This window comes from Emys orbicularis, chromosome 17 (genome assembly GCF_028017835.1).
Source record: "Emys orbicularis isolate rEmyOrb1 chromosome 17, rEmyOrb1.hap1, whole genome shotgun sequence".
NCBI classification, from domain to species: domain Eukaryota; kingdom Metazoa; phylum Chordata; order Testudines; family Emydidae; genus Emys; species Emys orbicularis.
In genome coordinates, this window is record NC_088699.1 from 22,777,848 (window position 1) to 22,794,169 (window position 16,322).

The 16,322-nt window shown below is 53.0% G+C and overlaps 1 protein-coding gene across 1 annotated transcript in view; it reads left to right on the forward strand.

Annotated features, from left to right (window-relative positions):
- Window positions 1-4,650: 4,650 nt before the first annotated feature.
- Window positions 4,651-16,322, forward strand: part of LOC135891040 (maestro heat-like repeat-containing protein family member 2A) — a 40,899-nt gene continuing 29,227 nt past the window's right edge. Inside the window, exons 1-9 of the mRNA XM_065418528.1 lie at window positions 4,651-4,681; window positions 9,543-9,685; window positions 10,396-10,524; window positions 11,547-11,709; window positions 11,839-11,937; window positions 13,605-13,756; window positions 14,125-14,268; window positions 15,430-15,519; window positions 16,019-16,097. Coding sequence (XP_065274600.1) covers window positions 4,651-4,681; window positions 9,543-9,685; window positions 10,396-10,524; window positions 11,547-11,709; window positions 11,839-11,937; window positions 13,605-13,756; window positions 14,125-14,268; window positions 15,430-15,519; window positions 16,019-16,097 — 1,030 coding nt within the window. The remainder of the gene's footprint in view (window positions 4,682-9,542; window positions 9,686-10,395; window positions 10,525-11,546; window positions 11,710-11,838; window positions 11,938-13,604; window positions 13,757-14,124; window positions 14,269-15,429; window positions 15,520-16,018; window positions 16,098-16,322) is intronic.

The following is a 16,322-nucleotide window of genomic DNA, read 5'->3' on the forward strand; positions in this document are numbered from 1 at the left end:
AAGATCTTATTGAAAAGCTGGAGTCTTTGATCTGTCCAGTTTATTTTATGAATTGAATGAGATTCCCCATCTGAGCAGCTCTCAGGTGGGTGGACCTAACAAGGTCTTACTTAACGTTAATTTAGAGCAGTATTTCTCAACGGGTGGGTCCAGTCCCCAGGAAGAGTCACAAAAGGCAATCAGGAGGGTCATGTGGCATTGAAATCTGTTACAACCTAAAGCAAAGAAAATCTCCCTCTCCCTGCACATACTTACCCTTCAAGATCAAGTCTTCCTGGTCCACCATTCCAGACACACACACAAAGCAATTCTATTATTGCCTTATGACTGCTGTCACAGATATCATTTTACAGGAAATGTTGGTGGGGGAGAGCGAGTTGTAAAACACTTTGACTTTGTAGAAGGGGTCGCCAGCCTGAAGAGGGTGAGAAACACTGACTTGGGTTGGACTTTCCTGCTTTTCCCCTGTAAAATGAAGCCTTCAGCCTCTTTACTGAGGTTTGGTCTACATTCAAAACTTGACCCAGCATAGCAATGTCAGTCAGGGTGTGGAAACCCCCCACCCCCCTGGGACATAGCCCTGCCGACAAAACCCCCATAGACGCAGCTATGCCAAGAGAAGAGTGCTTTGGTTGGCGTAGCTAATGTCATTTGGGGAGGGGAGGAGGTGTTCCTGCACCAGCAGCTGAGCTCCTTCTGTCAGTTTATGCCACATCTAGGCTAGAGGACTATGCCGACATAACTGTGATGGCACAGGTGTGGTAGCTGGTGGTAACAAACCCCCACGGGAGGGGAGGGCCCTTCATCAGGACTGCACTGGGGTGGGGCCAGGCTGGGCAGCAGCATCCCTCCAGGTGTTGTGGTGACCCCACCAGCCGTCGCCACGGGGACCACATCACAAAGCATCTCTGGGTGAAATCACACTGGGGGCAGGTTGGGTGGGCGTGGCCATGGGCGGAGCCACAATATAAATGAGGGGGAGCAGCCCCAGCTCTGTGCCTGTTGGCTCGGTGGTGTGGAGGGAGCAGCAGGATCTTGGGTTTCTTGAGACCCAAGGGCTACAGAGAGAGCAGGGTTAGTGAGTACAGCTCAGAGAGACCTTCTGTGGGTAAGAGCCTGAGCCAGGGGCTTCTGGAAGGGGCCATGTGAATTAGTGGCTATTTACTGACAAGGGCAGGGGTTTGGGGGTGCAGGTTTGGGAGACATTCCATGACAGAGCACACAGGCAGGCTGGTAGGTTGGACAATGGCCCATTGGCTTTGAGCAGTGACTGTAGAGCAGAGAAAGATCAAAGCCAACTCCTCAAACCTTTGGGTGTTTGAAATCTGAACCTGGATCCAGATTTCACAATTACCCTTCTTTTTATAATGGACCGAATCCGATCCTCAGATCCAAACAACCCCTGAACTTGGGGGCGGGGATGAAAATCTGGATCCAGATTTGAATTCTGTGGCTTGAGTCCATCTCTATTAGATGAGGGGCTTGGGGCAGGGAGAGGAGGTGGGGGATGCTGTATCCTTTTTTCCTTATATTTTTCTCCATCAGGATATCTTGTTCTGAACAAAATACGCTCGCCCATTGAGCCTATGGATTTTCTCTTTTTTAAATGTTTTGACCCATAATTAATAAGTATCATAATTATTAAATGATTTTAAAAAACCAGAACCATCTGTAAAGAAGCCCCAGGACAGACCCCTAGATACAAATTCACTCGGGATGACAGGACAATGGTCACTAAGGGCCCAACTGTGAAAACTTTACTCACCTTGGGGCTCACTCCACAGCGGGGTAGTCCTGCTGCAGTCGGTGGGCTTACTCGAGTGAGTAAGTGGTCATCATTAGTGGCTGGGTGCGTTGCATGTTTGAATTTAATAATGATTTGCGACTGTCAAATAACAGGGGCAAATTGATTTACTTAATGAAAGGTTAATGCAGCACTATACAGACTGCAGAAAGAAGATACACTCTACCACCCCTGGTAGATGGCAAAGAGAAGGTAGTTTGGGCCTTTCCTCTGTACCTAGTGGAATACTGGCAGTGTTCATTCACAAATTAGCTATCCAACCTACTTTCCTTTTCTAGGGTGCGAGATAAAGATACTTCTTTTTGGAGGGAAAAATACCTTTCTGTGATTAATTTTACCATGTGTTCTGTTTTCCTAGTTACTCATGGAATCTCTTTTATGTTCCTCAGTTTACCTGATCGATGAGCAAAAAGGAATCTCTAACCAAGTCATTAATAACAGCTGTGACAACCGAGAGTTCTTAATGAGTTAAAAACATCCTTCAGTGGGTCATTATCACATCCATTACAGAATCCATCTGCAATAAGAATGACCTCTTCTCAATCACAAAACATAACTGGATCATAAGCACCCGTATCAATTTCCCAGTCTTGTTTATTATAACATACTTCTGTAGACGCCTGTCATTCGTTTTGAGGGGTCCCTTCCCTGGGTGTCTGGGCTATATTAGGAAGGTCAGGGTAAAAGATTGCCCACATTCCATCTGTGACCATGGTTCCAATGGGGGCCAGCTGAGGTTACCCAGTTAGGGTGAACTGCAAAGAATGGGGCAGATAATCCCCCAAACTGGTGGATATTTTCAATACTTGGATTTACCAAGCCATCATAAAACAGCTTCTTTATTACTATTATTATTATCTACTGGGAAAGAGCATGTACTGACAGGTCCTACAGGCAGAGTTGTCGCTCAACAGGAAAAATGCTCCATCAAAGGCTCTAGTATTGTCTGTTTTACTGTAAGTGAGTGGGGTAAACACCAGTTAAGTCTTTTCCCCGCAGGGATAACACGCTAATCTAGGGTTCTGATTCGAGGAGAAGCCAGATCTAGGGTGAACTGCAAAGAATGGGGCAGATAATCCCCCAAACTGGTGGATATTTTCAATACTTGGATTTACCAAGGCATCATAAAACAGCTTCTTTATTACCTCACTGGTTGTCCAGAAACCAACAACACAGTTCCCTTAAAGTAACCCAGCCTCAGGCCTCCGTCCAGGTTCCCACGTCAAATATGATGAAGCTTTCTGAAAATCTTATTTCATCATATACAAGAAAAGGTTCTACCAATCCCAAAGGATCGGACACATTTCCTGCCAGGTTAATGAATATTCCAGATCTTACCCAACTACCCGCTATAGCCAGTTCTTATTAACGAAACTAAAATTTATTAAAAAGAAAAGAGAGTGTGGTTAAAAGATCAATATACACACAGACATGAGTTCAGTTCTTGAGGTTCAGGTACATAGCAGAGATGGTGAGTTTCGTAGTTGCAAAGAGTTCTTTCAGAAATAGTTCATAGGTTATAGTCCAATGTCCAGTATCATTGCAGGGCGTTCCAGTTTAGGACTGGGATCTCAGTCCTCATGGCTTAAGCTTCCTCTGTATGAAGCCTCAAGCAGATCTGAAATAAACAGGATCAGGACTCAAGGATCTTTTGTACAATTTCAGGTCGTCTTGACAAGTTGGAGGCCCTTGGGGAACAATAGGCCCCATTTCCTAAGCATCGTTGTTAATTATTCACACAGATTAACACAAGGCAATTTATCCATCAGGCAGTCATATGGAAATGCACAAAAACTCAAACGTTATCTCCCCACGTCTTTAAAGCTTGGCTTTGGGTTAGTTAGCCTGCAAGCTGTTTAACCCTTTCTGGCCATAAGTTATATTTTTGTTGCAATCATATAACAGTGGTAGCAATAATGATTTGCATGATTATATTTTAATTAGACAATGTCACACCATCATTTTTCCTTCACCCATTAGATTCAATTGAAGGACAAAGAAGATTTTAGTTTCAGTATGTATAGGGCAGTAAATATAGAGGTGCACACAAACAGGCTTTTGATTAGTATATAAAAGAATTATGAGAGTTTAACATACAAAACTCATAAAAATTACATACATAAATACACATATTAACATACATAAATCGTGATATTTGCTAACGTATGGATGGAAGGGTGAAATGGATGGGTTGATTGGATGGGATAATTGGATGGATGAGGTGATTGGATGGATTAGATTAGAGAGATGGATGGGTAGGAATGGAAGTGATTCTAGGCTTGGTATACAGCCAGTATCCCCTCCCATGTTCACAGCAGGGTCAGGGCAGGTCTCCAAGGAGAGACAGGAGTTGTTGCTTGCCTGTTTCTTCTCAGTGCTGAAGATCCATGTGGGTGACTCAGTGGGAAGCAGCAGGGGAAGTCTATTCTTGCCCTGATGCCCTGTCAATGTGCCTCAGCCCCACCCTGGATGGACCCCTCTAGGGGCAAGAGGGGTGTTCTGTCTCTGCACTGACTTGAGGGGAGTCAATCAGTGTCAGTTGTGATCACGGTTCTTGTGTGGTGAGCTCCTGCCCACTCCAAACTGGACTGAGCCCATAATGCATTTGGGGGTGTCTGGATCTGGGGTTTTGGTTTGATCTGTTACAGAGAAAGGGGAGAACCATGAAACTTGGAGCCAGATCCCAGTTTGGATCCCAAACTTCTCCAGCATTCAGGCGCTCGGGTCAGGGGCACTTCTGTAATTATTCTCCCTTGTGATACACAGAGAAACTCTCTGAACTCACCACTAGCCAGTGCTACTGATCAAGTATCTATTCGTACGGAGTGTGGAGTGGAGGAGGAGGAATGGCTGACACAGTGGGACAGCCCAATGGAGGTAAGAGGAACCACTCCAAGAAGTGACATCAGGAGGGGTCGGGGCAGGGTCTCTCCTGCTTTGTTCCCCAGCTGGTTTAGGGATACCCTCTAGATCCCATCTCAGAAGCAGGGCCCTGCGTGTGCCAGGAATCGGGGCCCCTGCTCCACAATCGCTGCCCCGAGTTTTGGCTTTTGCCACAAAACACTTGGTTTCTAGCACTTATGGGTGCAAAGGAATCTTGGAAGCATCTGTCCTCTCTTACCCTTGCCAAGGGCATCGTGTGCATAGAATCATAGAATATCAGGGTTGGAAGGGACCTCAGGAGGCCATCTAGTCCAACCCCCTGCTCAAAGCAATACCAATTCCCAACTAAATCATCCCAGCCAGGGCTTTGTCAAGCCAGGCCTTAAAAACCTCTAAGGAAGGAGATTCCACCACCTCCCTAAGTAACCCATTCCAGTGTTTCACCACCCTCCTAGTGAAAAAGTTTTTCCTAATGTCCAACCTAAACCTCCCCCACTGCAACTTGAGACCATTGCTCCTTGTTCTGTCTTCTGCCACCACTGAGAACAGCCAAGCTCCATCCTCTTTGGAACCCCGTTTCAGGTAGTTGAAAGCAGCTATCAAATCCCCCCTCACTCTTCTCTTCTGCAGACTAAACAATCCCAGTTCCCTCAGCCTCTCCTCATAAGTCATGTGCTCCAGCCCCCTAATCATTTTTGTTGCCCTCCGCTGGACTCTTTCCAATTTTTCCACATCCTTCTTGTAGTGTGGGGCCCAAAACTGGACACAGTGCTCCAGATGAGGCCTCACCAATGTCGAATAGAGGGGAATGATCACATCCCTTGATCTGCTGGCAATGCCCCTACTCAACAGGAAAAATGCTCCATCAAAGGCTCTAGTATTGTCTGTTTTACTGTAAGTGAGTGGGGTAAACACCAGTTAAGTCTTTTCCCCGCAGGGATAACACGCTAATCTAGGGTTCTGATTCGAGGAGAAGCCAGATCTAACATCAGTATTGCATTCCTTTTCAGGCAACAAGGCAGGAACTTCTCTCTGTTTCCTCTGATTCTGTTGAATTGTGAAGGCTTTTGAATGTTGGTCAAGTTGGTCCCAAGTTGCTGTCAGTAGCCATGGTCGGAGAGTGGCAGATTTGTCATTCAATGTCAAGGATATAATCTTAATATCCGTTAAGTCCTGCTTTCCAAACTACTGGATTTCCTGCCTCTGAGTTGAGGTGGGTGTCTCCACTCAGGTCTGAAGTTTCTCTGGTTGGTAGCCTGAGTCTTGATTAGGAGCGTAAAGATGAGGTCTAAAAGATCTTATTGAAAAGCTGGAGTCTTTGATCTGTCCAGTTTACTTTATGAATTGAATGAGATTCCCCATCTGAGCAGCTCTCAGGTGGGTGGACCTAACAAGGTCTTACTTAACGTTAATTTAGAGCAGTATTTCTCAACGGGTGGGTCCAGTCCCCAGGAAGAGTCACAAAAGGCAATCAGGAGGGTCATGTGGCATTGAAATCTGTTACAACCTAAAGCAAAGAAAATCTCCCTTTCCCTGCACATACTTACCCTTCAAGATCAAGTCTTCCTGGTCCACCATTCCAGACACACACACAAAGCAATTCTATTATTGCCTTATGACTGCTGTCACAGATATCATTTTACAGGAAATGTTGGTGGGGGAGAGCGAGTTGTAAAACACTTTGACTTTGTAGAAGGGGTCGCCAGCCTGAAGAGGGTGAGAAACACTGACTTGGGTTGGACTTTCCTGCTTTTCCCCTGTAAAATGAAGCCTTCAGCCTCTTTACTGAGGTTTGGTCTACATTCAAAACTTGACCCAGCATAGCAATGTCAGTCAGGGTGTGGAAACCCCCCACCCCCCTGGGACATAGCCCTGCCGACAAAACCCCCATAGACGCAGCTATGCCAAGAGAAGAGTGCTTTGGTTGGCGTAGCTAATGTCATTTGGGGAGGGGAGGAGGTGTTCCTGCACCAGCAGCTGAGCTCCTTCTGTCAGTTTATGCCACATCTAGGCTAGAGGACTATGCCGACATAACTGTGATGGCACAGGTGTGGTAGCTGGTGGTAACAAACCCCCACGGGAGGGGAGGGCCCTTCATCAGGACTGCACTGGGGTGGGGCCAGGCTGGGCAGCAGCATCCCTCCAGGTGTTGTGGTGACCCCACCAGCCGTCGCCACGGGGACCACATCACAAAGCATCTCTGGGTGAAATCACACTGGGGGCAGGTTGGGTGGGCGTGGCCATGGGCGGAGCCACAATATAAATGAGGGGGAGCAGCCCCAGCTCTGTGCCTGTTGGCTCGGTGGTGTGGAGGGAGCAGCAGGATCTTGGGTTTCTTGAGACCCAAGGGCTACAGAGAGAGCAGGGTTAGTGAGTACAGCTCAGAGAGACCTTCTGTGGGTAAGAGCCTGAGCCAGGGGCTTCTGGAAGGGGCCATGTGAATTAGTGGCTATTTACTGACAAGGGCAGGGGTTTGGGGGTGCAGGTTTGGGAGACATTCCATGACAGAGCACACAGGCAGGCTGGTAGGTTGGACAATGGCCCATTGGCTTTGAGCAGTGACTGTAGAGCAGAGAAAGATCAAAGCCAACTCCTCAAACCTTTGGGTGTTTGAAATCTGAACCTGGATCCAGATTTCACAATTACCCTTCTTTTTATAATGGACCGAATCCGATCCTCAGATCCAAACAACCCCTGAACTTGGGGGCGGGGATGGAAATCTGGATCCAGATTTGAATTCTGTGGCTTGAGTCCATCTCTATTAGATGAGGGGCTTGGGGCAGGGAGAGGAGGTGGGGGATGCTGTATCCTTTTTTCCTTATATTTTTCTCCATCAGGATATCTTGTTCTGAACAAAATACGCTCGCCCATTGAGCCTATGGATTTTCTCTTTTTTAAATGTTTTGACCCATAATTAATAAGTATCATAATTATTAAATGATTTTAAAAAACCAGAACCATCTGTAAAGAAGCCCCAGGACAGACCCCTAGATACAAATTCACTCGGGATGACAGGACAATGGTCACTAAGGGCCCAACTGTGAAAACTTTACAGTTTTATGTTCCCTTCTTCCCTTTTTTAAAGATGGGCACTACATTAGCCTTTTTCCAGTCATCCGGGACCTCCCCGGATCGCCATGAGTTTTCAAAGATAATGGCCAATAGTTCTGCAATCACATCCGCCAACTCCTTTAGCACCCTCGGATGAAGTGCATCAGGCCCCATGGACTTGTGCTCGTCCAGCTTTTATAAATAGTCCTGAACCACTTCTTTCTCCACAGAGGGCTGGTCACCTCCTCCCCATACTGTGCTGCCCAGTGCAGCAGTCTGGGAGCTGACCTTGTTCGTGAAGACAGAGACAAAAAAAGCATTGAGTACATTAGCTTTTTCCACATCCTCTCTCACTAGGTTGCCTCCCTCATTCAATAAGGGGCCCACACTTTCCTTGACTTTCTTCTTGTTGCTAACATACCTGAAGAAACCCTTCTTGTTACTCTTAACATCCCTTGCTAGCTGCAACTCCAAGTGTGATTTGCCCTTCCTGATTTCACTCCTGCATGCCTGAGCAATATTTTTATACTGCTCCCTGGTCATTTGTCCAATCTTCCACTTCTTGTAAGCTTCTTTTTTGTGTTTAAGATCAGCAAGGATTTCACTGTTAAGCCAAGCTGGTCGCCTGCCATATTTACTATTCTTTCTACACATCGGGATGGTTTGTTCCTGCAACCTCAATAAGGATTCTTTAAAATACAGCCAGCTCTCCTGGACTCCTTTCCCCCTCATGTTATTCTCCCAGGGGATCCTGCCCATCAGTTCCCTGAGGGAGTCAAAGTCTGCTTTTCTGAAGTCCAGGGTCCGTATTCTGCTGCTCTCCTTTCTTCCTTGTGTCAGGATCCTGAACTCGACCATCTCATGGTCACTGCCTCCCAGGTTCCCATCCACTTTTGCTTCCCGGTTTGTAAGCAGCAGGTCAAGAAGAGCTCTGCCCCTAGTTGGTTCTTCCAGCACTTGCAGCAGGAAATTGTCCCCTACACTTTCCAAAAACTTCCTGGATTGTCTGTGCACCGCTGTATTGCTCTCCCAGAAGATATCACAATGATTGAAGTCCCCCATGAGAACCAGGGCCTGCGATCTAGTAACTTCTGTTTGTTGCCGGAAGAAAGCCTCGTCCACCTCATCCCCCTGGTCTGGTGGTCTATAGCAGACTCCCACCACGACATCACCCTTGTTGCTCACACTTCTAAACTTAATCCAGAGACTCACAGGTTTTTCTGCAGTTTCATACCAGAGCTCTGAGCAGTCATACTCCTCTCTTACATACAGTGCAACTCCTCCACCATTTCTGCCCCGCCTGTCCTTCCTGAACAGTTTATATCCATCCATAACAGTACTCCAGTCACGTGCACTGCAGGCCCTGGTTCCCAACCTCACGGAGTGGCCTCTGCCCAGCCCAGGGATACCCAGCGACCAGGGCAGAAGAATTTCCAACTGCCCAAAGCAGCTCCCAGGGGCTACCAGCGTCCCCAAAGGTGGGATCTGGCCCTGGGTGTCCGGTTGGGGAGGGGAGTGAGGGAGGAATCGGGTCAGACTCACCCCTGGGCTTTAGCTGTTTGAGGGGAACCGAACCCATCCCAAGTGCAGGGTCAGTTTGGATCGAGGTTCCATTTAACCCAGAGCTGGGGGAGTCTGAGGGCAGGTCACCCTCCAGGCCTATCTCTAGCTGATAGGCTGAGTGATGCTGAGCTGAGATCTCAGGGCCTGTCCCTTGGTTACCAGGGTAACACTGGCCCCTTCCCAGCCCCCTGCAGCTCCGGGGGTAATAATCAGCTGCATGCCTCATGTCAACGCTCTGCAGGTGTGCACCATCGGATCTCCAACCTCCTGCGGCTGGCAGACGAGGGAGGTCACAAGGACATTGCGGCAGGCGTCATGCAGGCAGCCAGGGTCCAGCCAGCTGCTGTGGCCTCCCTCCTAGTCCAGATCCTCCAGCAGGACGAGGTAAGGCAGCTCCTTTAGTCACACACAGCAAAGGATAATGCCCCCAAGCACTGTGTGTCTCACCAGGACACTTCCTGTTCTTCCTTATGTTGCTGTGAGCAGTTAAACAGTGCTTGTCCTCCCCAGAGGTGGCTGCACTTCAGTGGCGGGTGAAGTGACCCCTACAGACGAGGACCAAACGCTGCTCCCCTCCCTGCTGCCAGCCGTGCAGTTGGAGCCAGTGGGCTGCTGGTGTCAGAAGAGTCGGGATTGTCCCTGTGTTTGGAAATCACTTTGAGTCCCCCCCATGGAAGGAGCTTTAGAAACAAAGGGCCACATCCTGCTCCGGGTTCCAGCCGCTCAATCTGGAGTGACTCCATGCACTCCAGTGGGGCTACTCTGGATTCACACCAGCGTCACAGGCAGCAGACAGTGGCCAAAGGGGTTGATTTGAATGTGGGTGCATTATCCCCCAAGCTCCTCATGGCCTGTTGGTGCCAGGTGTTGGGCAGTCAGGGCCCGACCCTGATCCCCGTAATGCAGGGGGAGTCCGCAGGGAGTCCCCGGAGCTTCCTGGTGTAAGTGGGAGCTGAATCCAGCCCAGCTTCACACATGCCGCCATTTCCTGGCCTGACTGGAGCCCTGCGGGCGTCCCTGGGAGCTGACTCCGTGTCCCAAGCCACAGGCCACTTTCCACTGACCTCCCCCCGCCCCTCGGCTCTCCGCCCCAGGTGTCTGTCAGGCAGAAGGTGGCAGCATATGAGGGCCTCAGGACCATGCCGCTGGAGCAGGGGATGGAGGCAGGACTTATCGGCAGCCTCATTGCAGTGGCCTCCCAGCAGATGAGGGCTGCTCCAGAGGTGAGTAACTCTCCCAGGGCAGCTACAGGGGACTCCCGTGGTGAAAGCTTCCCTCCGTGGGTCTGGGGGAGCCGAGCCCCAGGCCCCACGTGGGATACAGGCCTCTGGAGAGGGCTCCCAGCTCCCTCAGCAAGAGCTGCCCCTGGGCCCGTATGGATCCTACCAGGAGATGCACCGTGCTAGGCACAGAGACCAGAAGAGGGGGCGGCCCACAGCTCCCCCGAGAACCTCCCCTGAGCCAGAGGCTCCTTCAGGGGACACAGAGTGAGTGGGTGCAGTGCCAGTGGGGTCGTGCCAGGCTCCCATCTGGGGTGAGCGGGTGCAGTGCCAATGGGGTTGTGCCAGGCTCCCATCTGGGGTGAGCAGGTGCAGTGCCAGTGGGGTCAGTGGGGTTGTGTTCTGTCACACCAGTTCTGCTCACCCACAGGATCAGGTTCAGGGTAAAGTGCCTCTGCCCAGAGGAAAAGCCCAGGAGTTTGCTTGGAAGAGCCACATCCCCTGCTCCAAAGAGACGTCTGACCGGGACCTCCTGTCTGGGGTGGGGTCTCTCCAGGGCACTCTCTGGGCTGGGGCTGAGATTTTCAAAGCCCCCTAGGGGTTTTAGACACACAAGTCCCATTGGGTTCAGAGGAGCTGTATGTAAATCCCCTTGGTGGCTCTGAGAGTCTTGGCTCTTGGCCTGAGACGATGCACCGACCCCAACGGTGGCTTCAGACAGGCTGGAAGAGGGGCACTTACAGGGCTGCATGTCGGGGTGCTCTGGCCCGGTGGGACAGCTTCACTGAAGGGAGAAGGCAAGGTGGGAGGTCACCCAGGAAGAGAAGGAGACCCATCCTAGGCAGAGGCCATACCAAATATTCTCTGCCTTGCGGGGTCAGTAACTCTCATGGTGTTCGGAGAGTGCCCCCTCTAGTACCTGAGCCCCTGCCACCTCAGCCAGGGCACGTTCCCCACCTTGGGGCTGGTGCCCTTATGTCCCCCCGGCTCTGGATCACTAATGGGCTCTGCCGTTCCTTCTTCAGGAGGCCTTGAGCGAGCTCCAGGCGGCTGCCAGTGATACCTTGGCTGCCCTCGCTGGCAGCTACTTCGGGCCGGTGATGCGGGAGCTCCAGAAACACCTGAGGCCCTTTGTGCTGCCAGCGGAGTTCACCCTCCTCACCCTGGGCAAGGTCATGGCGGCCAGCGGTACAGTACCACCCCATCCCCCGCGTGGGCCCATTGCTTCGGGGTTCTCGCACCCTGCAGTGTCCCTGGGCCTGCAATTGGCTGAGAGCCAGTCCCTTCCATCTCTGATTGGATCTTCTCTCTGTGCAGTGTACAGGTGCGTCCCTTTCCTGGGCATCACCCTGACCACCATGCAGACCGTGATGCGAGGGATAGAGAACAGCAGGAGACGAGGGGCCTTCTGCACCGGTGAGGGGACCACTTGGGCCAAGCTTTGTTCTAGATGCTGGGTAGAGATGGAGCTGGTTCGGCCCCAGATCCTGGCACCCCATGACCCTGAGATTGAACAGCCCTGGACTCTGAGTGTGTAACCCTGATCCAGACCCGAGCGTTGCCTCTTGGCCCCGTCTCTAGTCTGTGGAGGTGGAGGAAAGGGAGGGAGGGTATGGTCTGGATGCCTGGGTTCTTCTCCCTGCTGGGGGAAGGGGGGGCTGGCAGGTTAATTCATTGGGCAGGGATGCGCTCCAGTTACTCTGATGGTGGGAGCCATAGAAACACCTGTACATGGAAGGCAGTTTTTAGCAGAGGTCTTGGTTCCCTCCAGTGTCTTGGGGAAAGGGTGTGTAGGTGTTGGATCTCAGCACACTGACGGGGCATCACCATTGGCTCCATGGCATCAGGGCCAGGGCTTGTCTCTGTCACGCCTGCTGCCTTCAGGGACTCATGTCCTGCCCCGAGGACCCTCACTTAGGGTTGCCAATTTGGTTGAATGTATTCCTGGAGGTTTCATCACATGACATAATCTTTAATTAAAGATTAATCTTTGATTCCTGGAGATCCAGGGCAATCCTGGAGGGTTGGCAACCCTACGTCACTGTCTGCGGAGACCCACGTGTCCTGGCCGCTGGCGGCTGCAGCAAGAACCCTGGGAAGGAGGGGGCGGAGTCTGCAGCATGAACCCCAGGGGGCAGGGGGCGGAGTCTGCAGCATGAACCCCAGAGGGCAGGGGGTGGAGTCTGAACCCCAGGGGACAGGGGGTGGAGTCTGCAGCATGAACCCCAGGGGGCAGGGGGCGGAGTCTGCAGCATGAACCCCAGGGGGCAGGGGGTGGAGTCTGAACCCCAGGGGACAGGGGGCGGAGTCTGCAGCATGAACCCCAGAGGGCAGGGGGTGGAGTCTGAACCCCAGGGGACAGGGGGTGGAGTCTGCAGCATGAACCCCAGGGGGCAGGGGGCGGAGTCTGCAGCATGAACCCCAGGGGGCAGGGGGTGGAGTCTGAACCCCAGGGGACAGGGGGCGGAGTCTGCAGCATGAACCTCAGAGGGCAGGGGGCGGAGTCTGCAGCATGAACCTCAGAGGGCAGGGGGCGGAGTCTGCAGCATGAACCCCAGGGGGCAGGGGGTGGAGTCTGAACCCCAGGGGACAGGGGGTGGAGTCTGCAGCATGAACCCCAGGGGGCAGGGGGCGGAGTCTGCAGCATGAACCCCAGGGGGCAGGGGGTGGAGTCTGAACCCCAGGGGACAGGGGGCGGAGTCTGCAGCATGAACCCCAGAGGGCAGGGGGTGGAGTCTGAACCCCAGGGGACAGGGGGTGGAGTCTGCAGCATGAACCCCAGGGGGCAGGGGGCGGAGTCTGCAGCATGAACCCCAGGGGGCAGGGGGTGGAGTCTGAACCCCAGGGGACAGGGGGCGGAGTCTGCAGCATGAACCTCAGAGGGCAGGGGGCGGAGTCTGCAGCATGAACCTCAGAGGGCAGGGGGCGGAGTCTGCAGCATGGATCCCGGCGCACAGGGGGCTAGGTGGAAAATGACCCCTGCAGAGACTGAAGTTCCTGAGAGTGGCAGAGTTTGAGCTGCTCTGTAATGAACAATGTCTCAGCCCCGGACTGAGCTGCCCTTTGCCCCCCCCCCCCACCAGCCCTGGAGTGCATGTGTGGGGCAATCAGCACTTACCTGAGGAGCTGGGAGAGGAGCACCTATCCACAAATCACGCTCCAGCGCTTCTCTGCATACCTGCTCCCCATGTACCAGTACCTCATCAGCGCCTGGCTGCCCAGCGAGGACATGGAGGTGAGGGGCTCGCACAGGCGATGTGGCCACGGGTCGCTCGCTCTGCATCTCCCCCACAAGCCCTTTCGCCTGTGGCCCCTTTGTAAGGAGGTGGAAATCTCTCCTGTCTTGGGGTGGGTAATGTCACCGGATGCTAGGGGCTGTGGGGGTGGAGGGCTGAGCAATGGGCTAAGAGCCAGGGTTCCTTGGCCAATGTCCTCCTGCAACCTAGAGGCCAAACTGGTCTCCCTGCATCTCAGGCTGGTCCCTACCCCTCTCGGTGCCTGAGCCAGGGCAGGAAGGAGAAGTACTGGATCCAATGAGTAGTGCCAAGTGACTGAGCCGCAGCGGACCAAGCCAGCAGTCACCCTGTACCCATCTCTCGACAGGTCAAACTGGCTGTCCTCAAGGCCCTGGGGCCAATGCTGAACATCCTGCTGCCCAGGAAGGATCTGCAAAACCAGATCCACGGGGACATCCCCCTGCTCCTGGCTCAGTATGGGGAGAACATTGAGGCCTTTTACATCACCCAGGTGAGGAGGTGGGGGGCGCTCCCTGCAGGGCCCATGGACTATGGCAGGCTCCGTGGGCCAGCAAGTGAGCTGTCAGATCAGCTGCAGTATGTCGGATGGGGGTCCCAGGTCTGGGAAGGGGTCCCAGGTCTCCACCACATGCCTTTGCGCAAACACCAACCCCCCTCCTAGGGGGTCAGAGTTAGCCCCTGGAATGACCATCACACATAACAACAGCACAACACTGTTCTGTGACCCGGAGCAGACCCAGACCAGGATCCCCAGTAGGGGTTACACAGCAAAGCTTACAGCAAAACAGCTGCCCCCCGCCCCCCACACGCCTGGCTCGACACACACAGACTCTCTGCCCCGTGCCAATGCAACCCCCTCCCCCTGGGGTCAGCCCAGCCGGACTGTGCTCTGGGTGGTGCTGGCGGGCTGGGTGAGCTCAGCCTGGTGGGTCGGTTACTGGTCTCAGCTCCTGTCTGCTGAAGGCGGAGAGTTTACACAAATCCCCTTTTGCCAGCAGCCGGCTCTCCTGCCAGCAGCTACCGCCCTGCCCCAGCTCAGGGCTCCTGTCCTGCAGCTTCTCTGTTTTCTTTCTGCCCCACACCATTCGTTCAACCCCCCACCCCCAGGGTCAGAGTTAACGCTGTGTGTTTGAGTGACACTCCCCCCAGCCAATCAGGTTTGTGCAGAGAAGCCAGGGAGGGAGGAAGGGAAGGAGGTCTCACCAGCTCCACAAGTGTGCATAGCATACACCCAGCCAGCACCCAGGCTGCAGAGCGCTGAGGCTCTCGCTGTGTGGAGAAGGGCTGGCTGAGAGGCTGACTCTGGACCAGGATCCAGAACTCCAACAGTCCATGTGTCAGGGCTGCTCAGATCTGGGGCTCCGGCAGCCCAGGGGCCCAATTCCCCAATCCCACCCATGTCAGGCAGGAGTGACTCCATCATGGCCAGTGAGCTGCTGCCCCAGGGTCAGAGCAGAATCTGGACTTCTGCACTAAGCAGAATTCCCCCCTTCACCACCTGCCCAGGGTGATGAGAACCTCCTTTCTCCCCAGAGCCTTCAGCCAGGGGTGAAGCAGACACCTCTGTGGCTGATGAGTTGATGTCAGTGCAGCTGGGACCTGCTGCTCCCCTGTGCCGGCTCTGGCTGACATCTCTCCCTGTCTGTTGCAGGTTCTGGGACAGATCTTGCAGGCCTCTTCCTCCAACAACCCGATCCCAGAGGTGCATGTGGAGGCCATCTCCCATACACTGAGCTACCAGGTATGGGGAAGTGGGGCTGGCATGGGTGTGCTGGGGCCAGTAGATCTCAGGGCATCCGTAGAGTGCACAGTGCTCCCCGACCCCTGTACTGGAGACCTCCCTGTGCCCTCAGCATTCCATACAGCCGGAGTCGACAGCGCTCAGCACCTCGCAGGATCAGGCCCTTAGTGTCTGTGGGCCCAGTTCTCCTCTCTTGTGTGGAGTCCAGGGGCGTTTCTCCTGATTTACCCTGGTATAAGTGAGAGCAGGATCAGGCCCTTTAGTCCCTTCTCAGGGCTCTGGCTATGTCATACACAGTACATACCACAGGGCCTTTGCCATTAATTCTTAAGTGTCTGTGATGGTCACATGACCCAATCCAGTTCTCAATCCTACTCCCAGCCCCATCAGTGTGAATCTGCACTGGAGTCTGAGGAGTTATAGAATCGGGCCCTGGACCCTTTGGGAGGCTCCTGTTTGAGTGAGCAGGCTCCTCTGACCTGTTCCCATCTCCTTGCAGGTCACTTCCAAAGCGCAGCGGCCCTATCGGCTCTGCAGGGAGAACCACACGGAGATTTCCCACGTCTTCCTGCAGCTGGGTAAGCGGGTGGTGGGGAGAGGCTGCAGCCCAGACGAGCCGTGCATGGGGTGCCTTGAAGCTCCAGCTGCTGGGTCAGGATCCCTGATTCAGCACGGGAGAGGAGAGCTCACTCCTCACTGTCCATCATTCTGCTTCCTATTCCCGGTAGCCTGTTCCCATCCATCAGAGCTGTTGGGGATTTTCCATCGAAAACTGGAGATGGGCAGGGGAGATACCCGTGTGG